Here is a 17340-nt window from a genome sequence, read left to right as displayed (position 1 = left end):
GGGGGTCACCCTGTGTGTGTGTGGGGGGGGGGAAGTCCACAGCCTAGGGGAGGGGGGTCACCCTGTGTGTGTGTGTGTGGGGGGGGTCCACAGCCTAGGGGAGGGGGCAGCCTGGGAGGTGCTATCTGCAGGAGCCAGGCACAGGGCAGGTCCATCCATGGCAGGAGGGGACAGTGCGGGCAGTACGCCAGGGCCTTAGGCACCAGCCCCTCCTGCCCCCGCCAAGGCCAAGGGAAAACTCTGCCGGCCAGCACGCTGAGGGGAAGCCTGGCCAAGGCCCCCACTGGAGGCCGCTTGCTCCTGGAAGGTCAGGCCAGGCCCTGCTGGACTGGCATGAGGGCACGGGGGTGAGCGCTCACAGCCTGGTACATGCTGGAACAAAGCCTTCTGCTCAGCAAACACTTCTTACCCAGCCCCAGGGGACGGGCAGGGGCAGCTGAGTGGGCTCCTTGCGGGGGGAGGAAGGTGCACCTCCTCCTCGGCTTGATGCAAGGAGCAGGATCCTGGCCGGGAGAGTGCAGTTTTCTCTGCCACCTAAAGCCAGATGGGAGTGGAGGGGTGGGAGGAGGGTGCTCCCGGCTGGAGCAGAAAGGGGTGTGTGCATCCAAGGGCTCTTGCCGCCTGGGGTCTATGCTGTGTGCACCAGCAGTGCTCCTGTCGAATATCCCAGAGCGTCACAGCCTGGCCCACTAGAACGAGCCCAGCCCCTCTAAGCCCAGCATGGCCTTAGGCCCACTGTGCAGACAGCACAGCTGAGGTGGGCAGTGAGGAAGTGGCTAGTCCAGGCCCCAGGGCAGAGCACTAGCTGGTGTGGCACTGGTGAGAGACGAGGAGGTGATGGCACAGCCATGCGGTCATCCCCAGGCCAGCAGGGCTGAGGGGGACAGCTGCCACACAAATCTTCAAACCCAAACATGCGGCCTGGCTCAGCTCTCCATGCCCCATCGCAGCGCCTCACGAGGCTTGGCCAGGCTAGGGAGGAGCAACTGGGGCTTCTGCAAGCCCACACGCTGCTCAGCAGGAATCCAAGTCACCCCTGCGGCAGCCGGAGGAAAACAGGGCCCCTGCTGTCCCCCCTAACGCCCTGGCTTTGGAACCCTGGGGGCTCATGTTGAACCAGCACCTTGCCTGGGGTGGAAGATACGTACCCTCGCTTGCCCCAGCTCTTACACTGCAGCACCTTTGCAAACCCTGGGAGAAGGGGGCAGCAGTCAAGCCCCGGCCCGGCAGCAGCATCCAGGGCTGGAGGCCATGGTAGGGCTCACCCTGAAGGTGGGTGGTTCTAGCCCCTTCCCCCCCCCCATGGATAATCAATTTAATGCAAACCGAGAGAACTAAAACTCTGAGATTAGCTGTTATAATCACATGTAAATACTTCCCCACAATCTGCTCAGGGAGGGGCAGCATGTGTAGCTTGGGACAGAGTTACATGGGATTTAGGCTGTTTACCACTCCATTAATTTCTTCGCTACACTACATCAGCATCCGCATAGAGGCGCCCAGTTCAGTGCTTATTCAAGGTCACTGCGGGGGGCAGCAGCTGATAGAGCAAGCTCTTACCCACAATGGCAGGCTCCAGCCCCCTGCACCCCAGGCCGGTCCCCAAGCAGCTCAAGCCAGTGGGGGGCTCACCTCAGGAATTCCAACACAGAGCCAAGGGGCCCTTCCTTGCCAGGCAGATTGTGTGAGGTGGCGGCTGCAGGGGGAGCACCTCACAAGCACCCCCCCGCCCAACACATGCCCAGGGTGCAAGGAGGGAGGCTGTGCCGGACCGGGGGAGCTGCATGTCTACAAAGGGCCCCTGCAGCCCTGAGCCCCACTCCACATGGGCCAGGCAGAGTCCGACGCCTTTTTATTCATAAGCAGATTCAAAGCTTCAGATGGTTTGCATTTATCCCCCTCCCCCCTACAAACCAGCTCTCTCCAGCAGAGTCCGTCTCTGTTTGGAAGAAAAATAGAACATCTCAACTATTGCCTCTTCCTTTGTGGTTCCCTCTCTCCAGGTCATGCTGCTCTCCCTGTGCAGAGCCCGGGCGCTGCCTGCCTGCAGGCCAGGAAAGCCGAGGTGGGAGGCCCTCTCCATGCCAGGCCCATGCACCCTACACGGCTGCTGCAATTGAATGGCTTTTTCACGACATGGGTGTGCTCAGCACCGTCTCACGCTGGGACCTCGTAGGGCAGGCAGGCGGCAGCAGCTCGAGGACACAATGCAGGAAAAAGGATCCGGGACTGTCAGGTGCAAGAGGCCCAGAGGCCAGGGCCACGCCACCACCCACCCAGCCCCTTAGCCACATGAATGCCAGGGGAGCAGCCCTTGCTTAGGATGCAGCACCCTGTGCAGAGGGGCAGATAGGCAAGTCCCAGCCCTCCTGCTGCATACGGCAAGTCAATAGCCAACCCCAGCCAGAGGGTGCTCAGACTTGTACCCTATAGCCCCTTTCGGCCTGGCTAGTGGATGGCTGGCCCAGAGCATCTGCCTGTCCCCAGCAAGTGCCCAGCCCTTAATCCGTCAGCGTGATGACATCGTAATGGATCCCCTGCTGCAGCTGCTGGATCTGCTCAGCCGTTGCCTCTGTGGTGAACATGCCCTGGGCTTGGGCCATGGCAGCATCGGCCACTGCTGCAGAGAGAGGGAGAGCGGCATCAACCCTTCCGTTGCCCCAGTCCAGGAGGCAGGGAAGGGGGCCCTTGCTGGGGGCCCCTTACCCACTTGCTCTCCATGGCTTTACCAGGCGCACAGGACAGGCAGGGTGGCCAAAGCCTGCACGGGGGAGGGGCATAGAAAGCATTTTTACAATGGGCTCTAGGGGACTCCATGCTCTGTGGCTCCAGGAGACGTGCTGTAACCACCACCTGCCAAGCCGGGTCCGCCCGAAGCGTTTCCATCCAGCAAAGAGGGGATAGCAGCAGGACGCGGGGCTCTGCCTGGGTGTCAGCACAGCTGCATGGCTCCAGCCCAGGAGGCAGCCTGGGGCACCCACAGCACTGAGTGCGGGGAATCAGCACTTCCCACGTACAGCCCCTTAAGCAGCAGCAAGCCTGGCTTGTTCTCCTAAGTTAGGGGGCACATGCAGCAGAAGAGCACGCTTCGCCCACATTCCCTGTGCCCTGCCAGGAGGGCAGCTGGGTAACCACAGCCCGCCCAATCCACAGCCGCCCTGTCAAGTCTGCTAGCAACGGTGGTGGGCGGTTTTTGAAGGCAGCATGTGACTGAGACCACTAGCTCGCATGAAAGCAGCCAGGAGATGGAACAACTATGTTACACCACCTGGGGCTGGGATGCCCCATGAATCCGCTGCCAGGGATTCCGGGCACCAGGACTCGCAGACAGACAGTGGGCAGGAGGCAAAGCCTTCCCCAGGACCCAGCACGCCAGAGCCCACGGCCTGGGCTCAGCTCAGAGAGCCCTGACTCTGTACCTGTCACTGCTGAGTGTGCCGCAGCTTCCAGCTGAGCCTGGGTAACCAGCGGCTGCTCTGGGGAAACTGGCATGTACTGGATCTGCTGGGGAACAGGGAGGGAGATGGATCAGACCGGGCAGGCCGGAAGCCTGACTCGGGGGGGAGGGCTCACCCTGCCCTGCTTACCTCTGTCTGCAGCAGAGCGCTCGGGGCCCCTCACAGAGCTAGCTAAAGCAGAGGCTGTTTAACTGGTGATTCAATAACTCAGCGAGAAGGTAATGCCCCACCCTGGGACCCCCTCCCCAGCCACATGATGCTCCCCCTCCCCACCAGGGCCTCTCCCACAAGTCTGGGAACTCCAGGGCGCAGTCCCAGCCAGCGGCTGCTCCCATTACCTGGGGCTCCTGGAGGAACTGGCTGCCTTGTTCATATTGGATGTGGGTGATCTGGCCATCTTGTACCTGAAAGACAAGAGCTGGACTGAGAGTTGGGGAGGGGAGGGCGCTCCTCAGACCCCCCCCCTCCAAGGCCGGATCACTTCATCCACATGGAGGAGACCGGCCTGGATTTCAAGGGAACATGGACCCCCTCCTGCCCCAGCCCATGGCTCCATCCTGGGCTCCATGACCTAGGAAACGATCTGGCCGCTAGCCAGGGCCAGGACAGCAGGGCCCTCACCTGGATATGATGCCCCTCTGGGACAACAACGTACTCGTGGGGGAGCAGGTGCTGCACGCTGTCCTGGGCAATGATGTACTGGACCTACAGGGGAAACAGAGACTCAGCACCCACCTCGGCCCACAGCACTGGCGCAGGTTGTGCGGGACGTGGCCCTGCGGCACCTTTCCAGCCTGGCATTGAGAAGCCCAAGCACTGGGGCTCCCCACTTCGCTGGGGAACTTACCTCAGCCTGGGTCACCTCCCTGCTGAGATTCAGCTGGAGTTTCCCATTGGTTCCTTTCACTCCAGTCAAGTCCCCACAGGCCCTCCTCTGGGGCTCCTGCAGGAGACTCCCCTCAGCCCCTGCAGGACTTTCGCTTGCTCTCCGCAGCACCCCACCTACAGGTGCCAGAGCCATACGGACAGCAGCTCCCCCCATACCTGGTTATCGGCGGTCACCAAGTGCTGCACCGTCTGCCCGTCAGCCGTTGTGATCTCCTGGATGTACGTGGCCTCCTCCTGCAAGACAGAGAAGCTGCAGCCTGTGACTGCGGTAGCCGAACCCAGCCCCTCTGAACAGTGGACACAGGCCACTGCTTGGGGGTGGGGGTGCGGGGTTGTGTGGCTAGCACAGGCATCTGGCTGACTCACAGGACTTGTGATGCTCTGCTCCTGTGCTACGATGATGTGCTCCTGCCCCAGAGCCTGCTGCAGCCGTTCAGGAGCCAGCACTGCCTGGCCAGACTGCAAAGCCGCTGGGAAGGGAGAGAAAACGATCCTCAGCCACCGCTATCCCCTGCCCCGCTCAATCCTCCTGTCCCACAACCCCACCACCAGCCAGCGCCACCCCCTCCCTTACTCCCAAGCCCAGGATCAGCCAGAGCCAAACACACACCAGCAGGCAAGCTGGGAACAAGCCATTAACCCCACTTGCTCGGGAGCTAGAGCGAAAGAGGTCAAATGGAACCGGCCAAACTGGAAGGTAACGAGGATACTGGGGCTAAGACCTTGACACCTACAATAAAGGCAGCAGAGACCTCCATTCACATCCCAACCACAAGAGGGGCTTTGCAGTAGTAGCAGGGTGCTCACCCCCCAGCACTGACCCGGAGAAAGCTGTCCTCCTCACCCATTAGCACTGCACTGGGGTCAGCGTTGGCTGCAAAAGGAGAGCGCCCCCCCCCCAGAGTCACTCACACTGCTCTGCAGCCCCCTGTCCCCTAGAACCATGCTGGGACACGGGTCAGCACTGGCTGCAAGGGGAGAGGGCCCCCGCCTGCTCCCTGGAGCATCCTGCAACTTCACAAGGGATCTCCCATCCAAGACCTGATCAGGGCCAATCCTGCTTAGCTTACAAGCTGCATCAAGTGCTCAGCCCAAGATGGTCTGAGAACAGGCAGTCCTCGGCACAGACCCCTGCACCATCAGGGAAGGTGGGTATCTTACTCTGCAGCGTGGCCAATGCTTCCTCGTCGCTGTTCAGTATGATGGTCTGCTGGGTGGCGGCTGCTGGCTGCCCCAGCCGCTTCCCCTCGGAGCAGTGCAGACGCTGCATGTGGAATTTGAGATGCCCGTTCCGGTTAAACCTACAAGGACAGCGAGAGTGGGGGCTGGAGCTTGCTGAGGGCAGCAGGGTCTCTCACACCGTCTCTTCCCTGGAAGGCACAGGGCAGGAGCCAGCAGAGCTGTATTCCAAGGCCTGGCTCCTCATTTCCAGCTCTACATTGCCAAGAAGATCTGGGAGCTGGAAAGGAGCAGGGGCCAGGCTGGCTGCTACTGCGCAGAGAACAGGAGGCCCATTCAGAGAGCAGAGTCCCAGTGGGAGGGGCATGTCCAGGGACAGGTGGCTTGCTATCACCCTGCGCTGCTGCAGAGCCCTTCTGGAGGCACTGCAGGGCCCTGGCTGGTTTCACCCACCTCTGCCCACAGATCTGGCAGGCGAAGGGCTTCTCATTGGTGTGCGTCAGCATGTGTCTGCGCAGGTCCTTCTTGTTCTTGGAGGCAAAGCTGCAGTGGGAGCACTTGTGGGGTCGAAGGCTGGCGTGCTGTGCCATGTGACTCTGGGGGCAGGAGACAGTGAGATCAGCCAGCTGCCAACACCAGACACCCACCCAGCCCCTGGGTGCCCAGCCAACCTACCCGGACCTCCAGCCACACAGCTGCTGTGAACGGGCAATCGGGACACTTAAAGGTGTTGGGCCCTACGTGTGCCCTCTTGTGACTCTCCATCTCTGCTCTCCCTGTGAACATGGCTGTGCAAATCTTGCACGAGAATTTCTTGGTTGTGGAAATCTTGCACGACAGCTTCTTGGTTGTGGAAATCTTGCACGACAGCTTCTTGGCCACACCCTGCAGTGCGGGCCATTTGACCTTTGCAGACGGGATCTCCTGCCCCTCTGGTGCTGGGGAGAAGGCAGAGTTCTTTCGGAGCTGCCTGGCCAGGCACTGCAGCATGGGCCACTTGCTGCCAGAGGCCTGGGCCTCCTGGCCTTCCCCTGGTGAGAGGGCAGGGTCCCCACTGAGCTGCTGGGAGAGAAGACCCTGAGAGAGTTACGCTGCCTTACACCCCCCCAGGACACAGGAGTCCGGGCCCCTCTTACCTCGACGTGATGGAGCTGGCTCCCTGGGAAACTGGCTGACAGGATGTAGTGACTGCTGTGCTCTGTCAGCGCTTCGGCCATCATGGCGTCACTCACCACGACTGTACGGGTGGTCTCTGCTGGGCTCTCCTCCTCACTACAGGGGCAGAGGGCAGGGTCAGAGGGGTCCCCACCTCTTCCCCAGGGCTCTCCCATTCCCCTCTAGCCAGGGCTGCCCTGACAATGGGGGCAGGGTGAGAGCAGAGGCACTCTCCTGCAGGGAAGGCAGACCTAGATAGCCACATAGAATCATAGAATATCAGGGTTGGAAGGGACCCCAGAAGGTCATCTAGTCCAACCCCCTGCTTGAAGCAGGACCAATTCCCAGTTAAATCATCCCAGCCAGGGCTTTGTCAAGCCTGACCTTAAAAACCTCTAAGGAAGGAGATTCTACCACCTCCCTAGGTAACGCATTCCAGTGTTTCACCACCCTCTTAGTGAAAAAGTTTTTTCCTAATATCCAATCTAAACCTCCCCCATTGCAACTTGAGACCATTACTCCTCGTTCTGTCATCTGCTACCATTGAGAACAGTCTAGAGCCATCCTCTTTGGAACCCCCTTTCAGGTAGTTGAAAGCAGCTATCAAATCCCCCCTCATTCTTCTCTTCTGCAGACTAAACAATCCCAGCTCCCTCAGCCGCTCTTCATAAGTCATGTGCTCTAGACCCCAATCATTTTTGTTGCCCTTCGCTGGACTCTCTCCAATTTATCCACATCCTTCTTGTAGTGTGGGGCCCAAAACTGGACACAGTACTCCAGATGAGGTCTCACCAGTGTCGAATAGAGGGGAACGATCACGTCCCTCGATCTGCTCGCTATGCCCCTACTTATACATCCCAAAATGCCATTGGCCTTCTTGGCAACAAGGGCACACTGTTGACTCATATCCAGCTTCTCGTCCACTGTCACCCCTAGGTCCTTTTCCGCAGAACTGCTGCCTAGCCATTCGGTCCCTAGTCTGTAGCGGTGCATTGGATTCTTCCATCCTAAGTGCAGGACCCTGCACTTATCCTTATTGAACCTCATCAGATTTCTTTTGGCCCAATCCTCCAATTTGTCTAGGTCCTTCTGTATCCTATCCCTCCCCTCCAGCGTATCTACCACTCCTCCCAGTTTAGTATCATCTGCAAATTTGCTGAGAGTGCAATCCACACCATCCTCCAGATCATTTATGAAGATATTGAACAAAACCGGCCCCAGGACCGACCCCTGGGGCACTCCACTTGACACCGGCTGCCAACTAGACATTGAGCCATTGATCACTACCCGTTGAGCCCGACAATCTAGCCAACTTTCTATCCACCTTATAGTCCATTCATCCAGCCCATACTTCCTTAACTTGCTGACAAGAATACTGTGGGAGACCGTGTCAAAAGCTTTGCTAAAGTCAAGAAACAATACATCCACTGCTTTCCCATCATCCACAGAACCAGTAATCTCATCATAAAAGGCGATTAGATTAGTCAGGCATGACCTTCCCTTGGTGAATCCATGCTGACTGTTCCTGATCACTTTCCTCTCATGTAAGTGCTTCAGGATTGATTCTTTGAGGACCTGCTCCATGATTTTTCCAGGGACTGAGGTGAGGCTGACTGGCCTGTAGTTCCCAGGATCCTCCTTCTTCCCTTTTTTAAAGATTGGCACTACATTAGCCTTTTTCCAGTCATCCGGGACTTCCCCCGTTCGCCACGAGTTTTCAAAGATAATGGCCAAGGGCTCTGCAATCACAGCCTAATCACATGACTAACACTCGGGAATGGAGCAGCATCTGATGACTCTGGGACCCAGGGCAGGGGCAGCCGGTTTGGCACCTACCTGTAGAGTGTCTGCGGGGCCTGGATCTCCTCGCTGACGGGCGTGATGATGCTGTACTCTGCGGTGCTCCCGAACGGGATGGTGATCTGCTGCAGCTCGGCGCTCCCCAGGGTCGCCTCCTCATAGGCCTCCTGCACTAAGGCCTCTCCGTGCTCAGCCACATGGAGCGTCACCACCTTCTGCTGCTGCCCGGTGGGATCCAGATCTGCCCCCTCCTCCTGCTGTGATGGGACTTTGGGGGCCTGCGCCGCTCCAGAGCCATCTGATTTCACCACCGCCACCTGCACGGAAAACAGACAGGGTGGTGGTGAGCGGGGATCAGGCCTGGGGCTCTCCTCTCAACTGTGGTGGGCATTGTGACCTCACCTGCAGGGAGCCTGTGGCCAGCTCCCGCTGGCTGCTCATGTTCAGCAGGAGATCCAGCGCTGTCTGCGTGGCCAGCTCTGCCGATCCCTCCACATCTGGGAGAGGTAGAGAGAGCAGGTGAGATGCACTGTGCCTGCCCAGGTAGGCCCCCTCCCTTCCCTGGGAGCTCACCTTGCTCATAAATCATGGTGGTTCCCCCCAGGGAGTCCTGGGAAGGGACGGAGGGTTCCGCCGTTGGGAGGGGCTGCACGGTGTGGTAGGTCACAGGGCCAGGAGGAACCTGGATGAGAAGAACAGCTGAGAGCACGCCCGAGCCTGAGGGAAGGGGGCAGGCGGGAGGGCCAGGGGCCACGGTACTCACCGGGGGGCTGGCCGCGGGCTCTGTGGGAGTCTGCACCTGGCTGTGCTGCTGCTTCAGCTCCTCGATCTGCTGCAGGGTGAAGAAGGGGCGGCGCCGGCAGGGGGGCTCCTCGGGGTGCCGCTGGGCCCACTCCTCAAAGGAGTCAGCGTGGCGGCACTGCACGTGCAGGCGCAGGTTCTTCTTGTGCTTGGTGGTGAAGTGACAGTACTCGCAGGCAAACGGCTTTCCCCCTGCAGCCAGAGAGAGGGGCACAGCCGTCAGCCAGCAGGGACAGCATCTGAGGGGAGGGGCGGGCGGGTTCCTCTCACCTGTGTGCTTGACGGCCATGTGCGACACCAAGAAGTCCTCACGGAAGGTGGAGTACTTGCAGAAGCTGCATTTGTACGGCTTGTCGTTCATGTGTGACAGCTGGTGGTTCAGCAGGATCTTTTTATCCTCGCAGACATAGTCACAGAACTCGCACTTAAACCTGCCAGGGAAGAAGACTGGGCCATTACTCGGGGCAGGGTGCCTGGGCACTCTTTGGGATGGGGTGACAACCCAGCAGGCTTTGGCCACCCCAAGGCTAGCCCGACACAGGCCGGGAATCCCCCTGCTCCTACCTGCGGTTAGCAATGGCCTGGATGTGTGTCAGCAGATGCATCTTAAAGGTGTAGCGCTTCTTGAAGGACTTCCCACACTGCAACCAAACAGAGCAACACTCACTGCCCATCCAGGCCCCGGGGCGCATCTTGCCCCACCCCTTCCCCCCATGCCCTCCCCACCTTGTCACACATGTGTGGCTTCTCCGTGCTGTGAGTCTTCATGTGCTGGGTCAGTCTCTTCTGCATGGGGTAGACTCGGCTACACACTGGGCAGGGGAATGAGTTCAACTTTGGGGGCTGGGCGGGGGGAGAGAGAGAGAGAGGGGGGGGGGGATGCAGAGATGAGCCCATGTGTCAGAGAGCCACCGACAGCCCCTCTCAGCCCCCTCGCCAGCCAGATTTCAGGCTCCAGTCAGCCAAGAACCATCCCTATCTACCAGGCAGCAGGAGCAGAAAGAAGCCTGTCAGGGGAGCCCCCAGTAAGAACTGGGGCTAAGACACAAGCCATCAGGGAGCTGGGAACTCACCGGGTCGGCTCTCTTCTTCCTGAGAGAGAAGAAAAACAAACTGGGTCAGACTCTCCCTGAGTCTGAGACCCTCGCCAAACAACCCTCCCACCCAGTGACTGCCAAAGGGGGCCCCTGGTGCTGGGAAGGGAAAGGGGAACAGAAGCAGATCCTGCCTACTCAGCTCAGCTCTGGCTGCATTTGGAATCATGGGGAAGGGGCTGCTTGGCTCAGCACATGGGGGCAGAGGGGAGCTGGGTACAGGGAAGGGGCTGCCTGGCCAGGACACAGGGATCAGTCCCGTGGCCCCCACTCTGCTCACCGGTCCCGGCTGTGCACAGTTGAGTGGCGGATAACATCCTTCTTGTACACACTTGTGTAATCACACTCCCCACACTTGTATGGCTTGCTGCCCACGTGGTTAAACATGTGTTCCTGTGAGAGGTAAAGAGCAGGCCGTGAGGCACAGAGCCAGCAGCGACCCCCAGGGTGGGGCCGGGGCGGGGCAGGCCATGCTCACTTTGAGGGAGGACCAGCGGCGGGAGCGGTAGCTGCACTGCAGGCACTTGAAGAGCTGAGGGTCATTGGCCTCGTGAGAGTTAACGTGAAAGCGCAGGTCATCGTGTGTGAGGAAGCGTGAGCCACAGATTCGGCACAGGTAGGGCCTCATCAGAGGCTTGGGGGACTTGTAGTAGTACCTGCAAAAGCAGAGCCGGTGCTCAGTGCCATGACGGCAGCAAGGCTGCCAGCCCAGCCCTGGGCACAGCCAGCCAACCCAACAACAGCCCAGCACCCCTCACCTGCGCCCGATGTACTTGCGGTATTTCTTGCCCAGGAAGCGGCGGGAGGGCCGACCTCGCCTCCTGGGCACGGTGTCAGCCTCCTCAGGGACTGTGTTGGAGGACGGATCCTTGTTCTCTGAGTCCGACTGGCTGATGCTGGGCTCCACGAGGCGGTCGCTGGCCCCGTTCTCCAGGATGGAGGAGCTGGCTGCCTCGGAGCTCTGCAGCTCGCTGCTCAGAGTGCTCTGGGACGTAACTAAGGGCTCCTCCTCACCACCTGCCCAACAGCAACCCAGCACGTCAGGGTCTGCCTCATCCCCGCTTTGGGGAGCAGGCCCGAGCTTCCACCCTCCGCCAGCCAGGACCCGCAGCTCCTTTCCAACCCCTTACCTTCAGGCTTTGGCATGTCCTCTAGGCGAGGGAACTTGCGGGGTCTCCCCGGCCGCCGGCGTGGCCTCTCCTCACTTGACGTGGGGACAATGCGGCTGTACTTGGGCTGCCGCCCACGAGGCTCATCCTCGGCTGGGTTATAGTCACTGTCCTCTGTGGGGAGAATGGCCCGAGGCATTAGACACAAACCCTGGCAGCGGCTGGCTGCACTGGCCAGAGAGAAGGGGCTGTACCTTCAGGGTCATCAATGGCTCCAGCATCCATGATATCATCCTCCTCTTCCTCCTCCGGCACATCCTCCTCCAGGGGCTTTGGGGAGGGTCCCCCCTTCCGCGGACGCCCCTTCTTCAAGGCCAGAGCAGCAGCCACTGGCAGAGAAAGCAGTAAGAGAATCACTTGGGCAGCGTGCTGCTCTCACCAGTCAAGCTGAGGTGTGTCACAGAGCAGGCACCCCACCCGGTAGACAAGTCACCTACCCCTTTGCAGACATGGAAGCACCCCACTCGCACACTTTGAGATGGCAGCACGCCCACCTGGTATAGAAATCTCCTTCCTCCCACCCCGAGAGTCATCAGCATCCCTACCTGGTTTATAAAGAACATCAGAATGGCCATACTGGGTCAGACCAATGGTCCATCTAGCCCAGTATCCTGTCTTCTGACAGCAGCCAGGGCCAGATGCTTCAGAGGGAATTAATTGAACAGGATAATTTATTGAGTGATCCACCCTGTCGTCCAGCCCCAGCTTCTGGCAGTTGGAGGTTTCGGGACACCCAGATCATGGGATTGTGTCCCTGACCATCTTGGCTAGTAGCCATTGATGGACCTATCCTCCAGGAACTTATCTAGTTTTTTTTTTGAACCCAGTTCACAATATCCCCTGACAACTAGTTCCACAGGTTGACTGTGTGTTGTGTGAAGTACTTCCTTTTGTTTGTTTTAAACCTGCTGCCTATTCATTTCATTGGGCAACTCCAAATCCAAAGCTTCAGACTTAAAATTTCTTATTTTCATCCGGTTGTTTAAAGTAGATTTTCACTTTGTAAGCTGTATATAGTGATATTTAGTCATTCATATTTCTAGTAATTATATATTCAGAGCCAAATTCTCCCCAACAGGAGAATTCAGAATTAAGGGCTGAAAAATTTAGTCCTCAGTAAACGAATGACATAAAACCAAATTCTGCCCTCAGTTACACTGGTGTAAGTCTGGATTCTTTCCAGCTACAACAGAGCCATTATAAGACACCTCCCTGGGGACAGCGGTGCCCACACCTGATACATTAACTACCTTGCGCCCCACCTGATAAACTCCGCTCCGACCCTGCACAGCACCCCCTCCTGGTATGCAAGCCGCCCAGAGACGGCAGCACTCCTACCTGGCTGGAAATGGCGCTCCTTCATGTGGTTGATGAGCGTTTTCTTGCAGATGCTCTTGTACTGACACATCTTGCACCTGAACTGTTGTACCACCACCACCTCCATCATCTCCTCCAAGCTCTCCAGGTCCGGCTGGTCTGGCTCCTCCCCAGCATCTGCCTCTCTGGCCTGATCCAGCTGTGTGGGCAGCTCCAGTATTTCAGACTGCTCGGAAGGGCCAGGCTGGTCTAGGCACGTGGAGGTGGGTCCATCGGCTATGGCTTCTATTGCCAAACTGTTGGCCAGAGCAGAAGTGGCCATCTGGGACACCATGGGGGCACCTAAAGCACCAACAAGAGCTCACCAAGGAACTTGAACCCTCACAGCTACACACACACACTTCACACTACTACGCGGTGGCTCAAGTAGCCAAGAGCTTCCCCATAGCCAATGCCCCTGCCCTGCTGCCTACAGTGTCCCCTGCTGGGAGGAGACTGGAGTAACTAGGAGCTCTGCCCCACAGCATTCCCACCCTGCTGCCTACAGTGTCCCCTGCTGGGAGAAACTGGGACTAGAGTAGCCAAGAACTCTCCCCACAACCAGTGCTTCTGTACAATTCCCTCACAGGGATTTCTGGCCTTTGTTCTTGTTGTAGAAGGATGGAAATGGGAAAAGGGCTCAGAAGCAGAAGATGTCCGTGGAGGACCCAGAAGCATTCACTTACCATCATCAGGTCCCTGCAGAATGAGATACTGGGTAGTCTGGGCACCGCTATCCTCAGCGCTCGTCACTGCGATGCAGCCTAGGAAGGGAACAGAGAGCGGGAGGGTGATGGGGACCGACTGTAGAGGCTGATTATTAATAAGAGAAGGCATTCTTCTAGGAAGTCAGGGTGGGCAAGCAGGAAGGAGAGAGAGGAAAGTTAACTTGGGGTTGCACAGGCGCTCTTCCATGGACTCAGTGCTGTGAACTCAGGACTGACGGAGGATGGAAACCCATTCCAGCAGCGATGGCGAGCTACCCTGCAAGTCCCTTCTTTCACCACCTAGTGGTAAGGCCAGGAACAGCAGGCACCACTTCTAATGGTCAGGGCAAGCAAGCAGGAGCAGTCTCCCACGACATGGGATTTCCATTTTGACCGAGTCGGTTTCCTTGAGTCTTCGCGAGAGCAGCAGCTCCTTTCCCACTCAACTGCCGTGTCCCCACTGCCTGTCCCCCTTGCCCAGCCCTGGGCACATTACACTGAGAGCTATGCCAGATCCCTGGGGCACCAGGAAAGGGATCAGGCAATGACTGATGTGGTGATGCACTCACTCTGGATGATGTCAGGCCCAATTGTGGACTCAATGATTTTGTCTATGGCACAGCCCAGGTCTGAGGAGGTGGATGCAGTGGAGTCCGATACCATTGTGGCCCCATCGGTGATGACGCTGGAGTGAACCAGGACCTGTGGGGATTCCGATACCATAACGGACTGGCTCACTGTGGAGACGCTGGAGACCAGGGTAGACTGGGCGATAGATGAAGAGTCTGGAAGGTAGACCCTAGGAATAGCATCTGTGCTGGAGCTGCTCTCCGACACTTCCTCCTGGAAAACAGACAGGCTGGGGAGTTCAGTTTAGAGGCCTCTGTTGAGCCATCCCAGGAGCGAACCTGTAACTGCATACCACATCAGCATCTTGCCTCGCAGGAGGCACCTGCCCAGAAGAAAGTTCCCAAAGGGCCCCACAAGAGGGTGACAAGTGATAGCTTTTCTGGCTTCTACTGATGACCTTTCAGCCCAGGGGAATAGCTAGGAGATACCCTTAAAGACACAAGATGCACTCTCCCCTCTGCTAATCCAGCTAGGTAGGCAGGGCTCTTCCCCTTGGCTTGGCAGATACAAACCTGGTGTGTATATCCATACTGTAGAAGACCCCTCAAACAGAGCTGGCCCTGTGGTCCACTCTGCCCTGTGCTGTGTAGGGTTGGCTCCCACCTAGGCTGGGTCAGAGATCCTACTCCCTGAAGGATACTATCAGTATTCTCAGAGTCTGACAACTTACACCCATCTACAAAATCACAGACACCTCCTCACTCCCATCCCAAAGGGGTTTGCAGACCCACTCCATACCAGAGACACCCCGCTGCTGTCTGAGCTCTGCCCCACGCCAGAGTCATCTGCTTCTGAGAGGATGGGCACTGAAGCAGCATCGCTGCTGTCTGCGGACATGGCCTCAGAGGTCTCCACACCAAGCCCACTCTCCGAAGGTTCTTCCTGTGCCAGATGAGGGGCCGCATCGCTGCTGCTCTCCACTTCATTCTCCTCCGCCTCCATGCCCAATTTGCCTGGGTCCCTTAAGTGTGACCTAGGCAAGGGGAAGTGCTGCAGTCAGACCTGCTGTACACTTGGGGCACATAACATCCTGCCATGCCTTCCACCCGCCTGAGAAGAATGACAGGCACCTAGATATCACAGTAATTGGCACAAAATAAATATATAAACATAATACAGCAGGGGTGCTCTCACGAAGGAAAGGAAACATCAGACCATGATTGGTCTTTAGGGGCAGGTCTACACCATAAACTGAGTGTCTGATGAAGACGCTTTATGCTGACAGGAGAGCGTGCTCCTGTCAGCTTAGTAAGTTCACCCCGTGAGAGGCAGTAGCTATGCTGGCGGGACAGTAGCTACGTTGGTGGGAGACGCTCTCCCGCCAGCATAGCGCTGTCCACATGGCGGTTAGGTATAACTACATTACTGAGGGGTGTGGATTTTTCATAGTTATTCCAAAGTAAGTATGTAGTGTAGACCAAGCCAATGACTCTACTTCATGCCACCCTGCCTTCCTCCTCTTGTCCCATAGCTAGGCTGTGAAGCTCAATATTTCAGCTCATGCTCTTTGTTGTGTGCTGTACTCCCGTGGTGCCCAACCTTATTACACAGGAGGGCCGCATAAAACTAAGCACAACGTTGAGTGGGCCAAACAAAATCCGTATATTTTAATAAGATTTAAAGTCACCTGTATTGATTTATATTTGAAGTTCAGCTTGTTTTGTATGTATTTAGATAGACAATATTGTACATAAAAACGACCTATTTACACACACGTGTAAACTAAAATGATGTAAACATGACGACAAAACGCTAATGAAGCCTTATGAGATGCTCTGATGGGACATAGGTTGTGCATCCCCGCCGTACTCCTCTGGAACTTGTTCCAGGCATGAAACATACCGGTGCAGCGATATCCCAGGACTGATTACAGCCTGACACGCCTCCTACTCTTGTTCTTGAAGGCAACCAGGAAATGCCAGACTTTCATCCTAGCCAAGGGGAGACAAAGCAAAACCAAACTTCAGATGAGCACTGGGTGGGAAGCTAGCCTGCACTCACTTTACCCGATATCAGCAGGAAGAAGGGCTCAGCTGGAGAATGCAGGGCTGTCAAATATAGAGGCTGCATCCCCCCCAGAATAAGGAATGACTAATCTACTTGGGGATCCCCAATCACAGTCTCTACAGCCAGGTCACATGACACTGACCACAGAACTAAGGGGGAGGTTACCCTTTCAGTAAACAAGCAATGGGAATACTTTGCCCATCTTTGGAGCCTCATCAGAGCATCACAAACACTCCTGCCCCCTTCATAATAATTTAACCTCATAACAAACCACCATCAAATAGGAAAGCATAATTATTGCTATTTTACAGAGAAATACACCAGAGGAGAGAAAAGTGAAGTGACTTGGGACTCCTCATAGGCAGCAAGTTTAAAACAAACAAAGTGTTTCTTCACACAATGCACAACCTGTGGAACTCCTTGCCAGAGGATGTTGTGAAGGCCAAGAGGCTAACAGGATTCAAAAAAGAATTAGGTAGGTTCATGGAGGATAGGTCCATCAACAGCTATTAGCCTGGATAGGCAGGGACGGTGTCCCGAGCCTCTGTTTGCCAGAAGCCAGGAATGGGCCACAGGGGATGGATCAATCGATGGTTACCTGTTCTGTTCATTCCCTCTGGGGCACCTGGCACTGGCCGCAGTCGGCAGACAGGACACTGGGCTAGATGGACCTTTGCTCTGACCCAGTCTGGCCGTGCTCATGTCAGGCAACGGAGCCAAGAATAAAAAACCCAGGAGTCCAGACTCCAGGTCTCTCTGCTTTAATCGCTGTTCTGGTACAGCGCAGAGCGAGACGAAACGTAGACCCACAACTGGTCTGAACGGCAGGATGCTGAATACACAAGTGACCCGAGACTGATGCGGAAACCCCACTGCTTCAAAAAACTTTAACCGGGCTGCGGAGCAGGGTTACGCCTTGGCCCTGCAAATGGAGTTTCCCCTCCGCTAGTGCACGGCGCTGCAGGCGGAAACTCCGGGCGGCGTGAGGAGCCGCTTCTCGGCCCGTCCTTTGCCCCTTCCCCGCTGCCCGGGGCGGAGGGCCGGGGCCGGCCTCCACGAGCCGCAGGCGGGGTCGCGACGTGCCCAGGCCACGGAA

At 57.3% G+C, this 17340-nt stretch overlaps 1 protein-coding gene across 5 annotated transcripts; it reads right to left on the bottom strand.

Annotated features, from left to right (window-relative positions):
• Positions 1-1993: 1993 nt before the first annotated feature.
• Positions 1994-17252, bottom strand: ZNF335 (zinc finger protein 335). Of its 5 annotated transcripts, XM_074969719.1 has the most exons (29): positions 16843-17248; positions 16080-16168; positions 14976-15210; positions 14177-14450; positions 13587-13664; positions 12883-13203; positions 11739-11873; positions 11506-11658; positions 11134-11392; positions 10854-11031; positions 10656-10768; positions 10355-10373; positions 10008-10124; positions 9846-9922; positions 9552-9712; positions 9244-9473; positions 9054-9162; positions 8883-8977; positions 8517-8797; positions 6662-6797; positions 6201-6587; positions 5979-6121; positions 5508-5647; positions 4713-4816; positions 4503-4580; positions 4080-4163; positions 3797-3862; positions 3420-3501; positions 1994-2620 (listed from the first exon to the last, which is right to left on the bottom strand). In XM_074969719.1, exons 3-29 carry the CDS (start codon positions 15177-15179, stop codon positions 2502-2504), a joined length of 4143 nt encoding a protein of 1380 aa, XP_074825820.1. In that variant the 5' UTR covers positions 15180-15210; positions 16080-16168; positions 16843-17248; the 3' UTR covers positions 1994-2501. The 5 variants fall into 5 exon arrangements, with proteins under 5 accessions (XP_074825820.1, XP_074825817.1, XP_074825818.1 ...); XM_074969716.1 differs by having other exon boundaries at positions 3420-3504; positions 6201-6602; positions 9054-9473; positions 16843-17252; XM_074969717.1 differs by having other exon boundaries at positions 6201-6602; positions 9054-9473; positions 16843-17252.
• Positions 17253-17340: the final 88 nt, after the last annotated feature.

Source organism: Natator depressus, chromosome 13 (genome assembly GCF_965152275.1).
Source record: "Natator depressus isolate rNatDep1 chromosome 13, rNatDep2.hap1, whole genome shotgun sequence".
Taxonomy (NCBI): domain Eukaryota; kingdom Metazoa; phylum Chordata; order Testudines; family Cheloniidae; genus Natator; species Natator depressus.
Note: the sequence above shows the minus strand (reverse complement) of the source record. Positions and strands in the feature narration are given on the sequence as shown.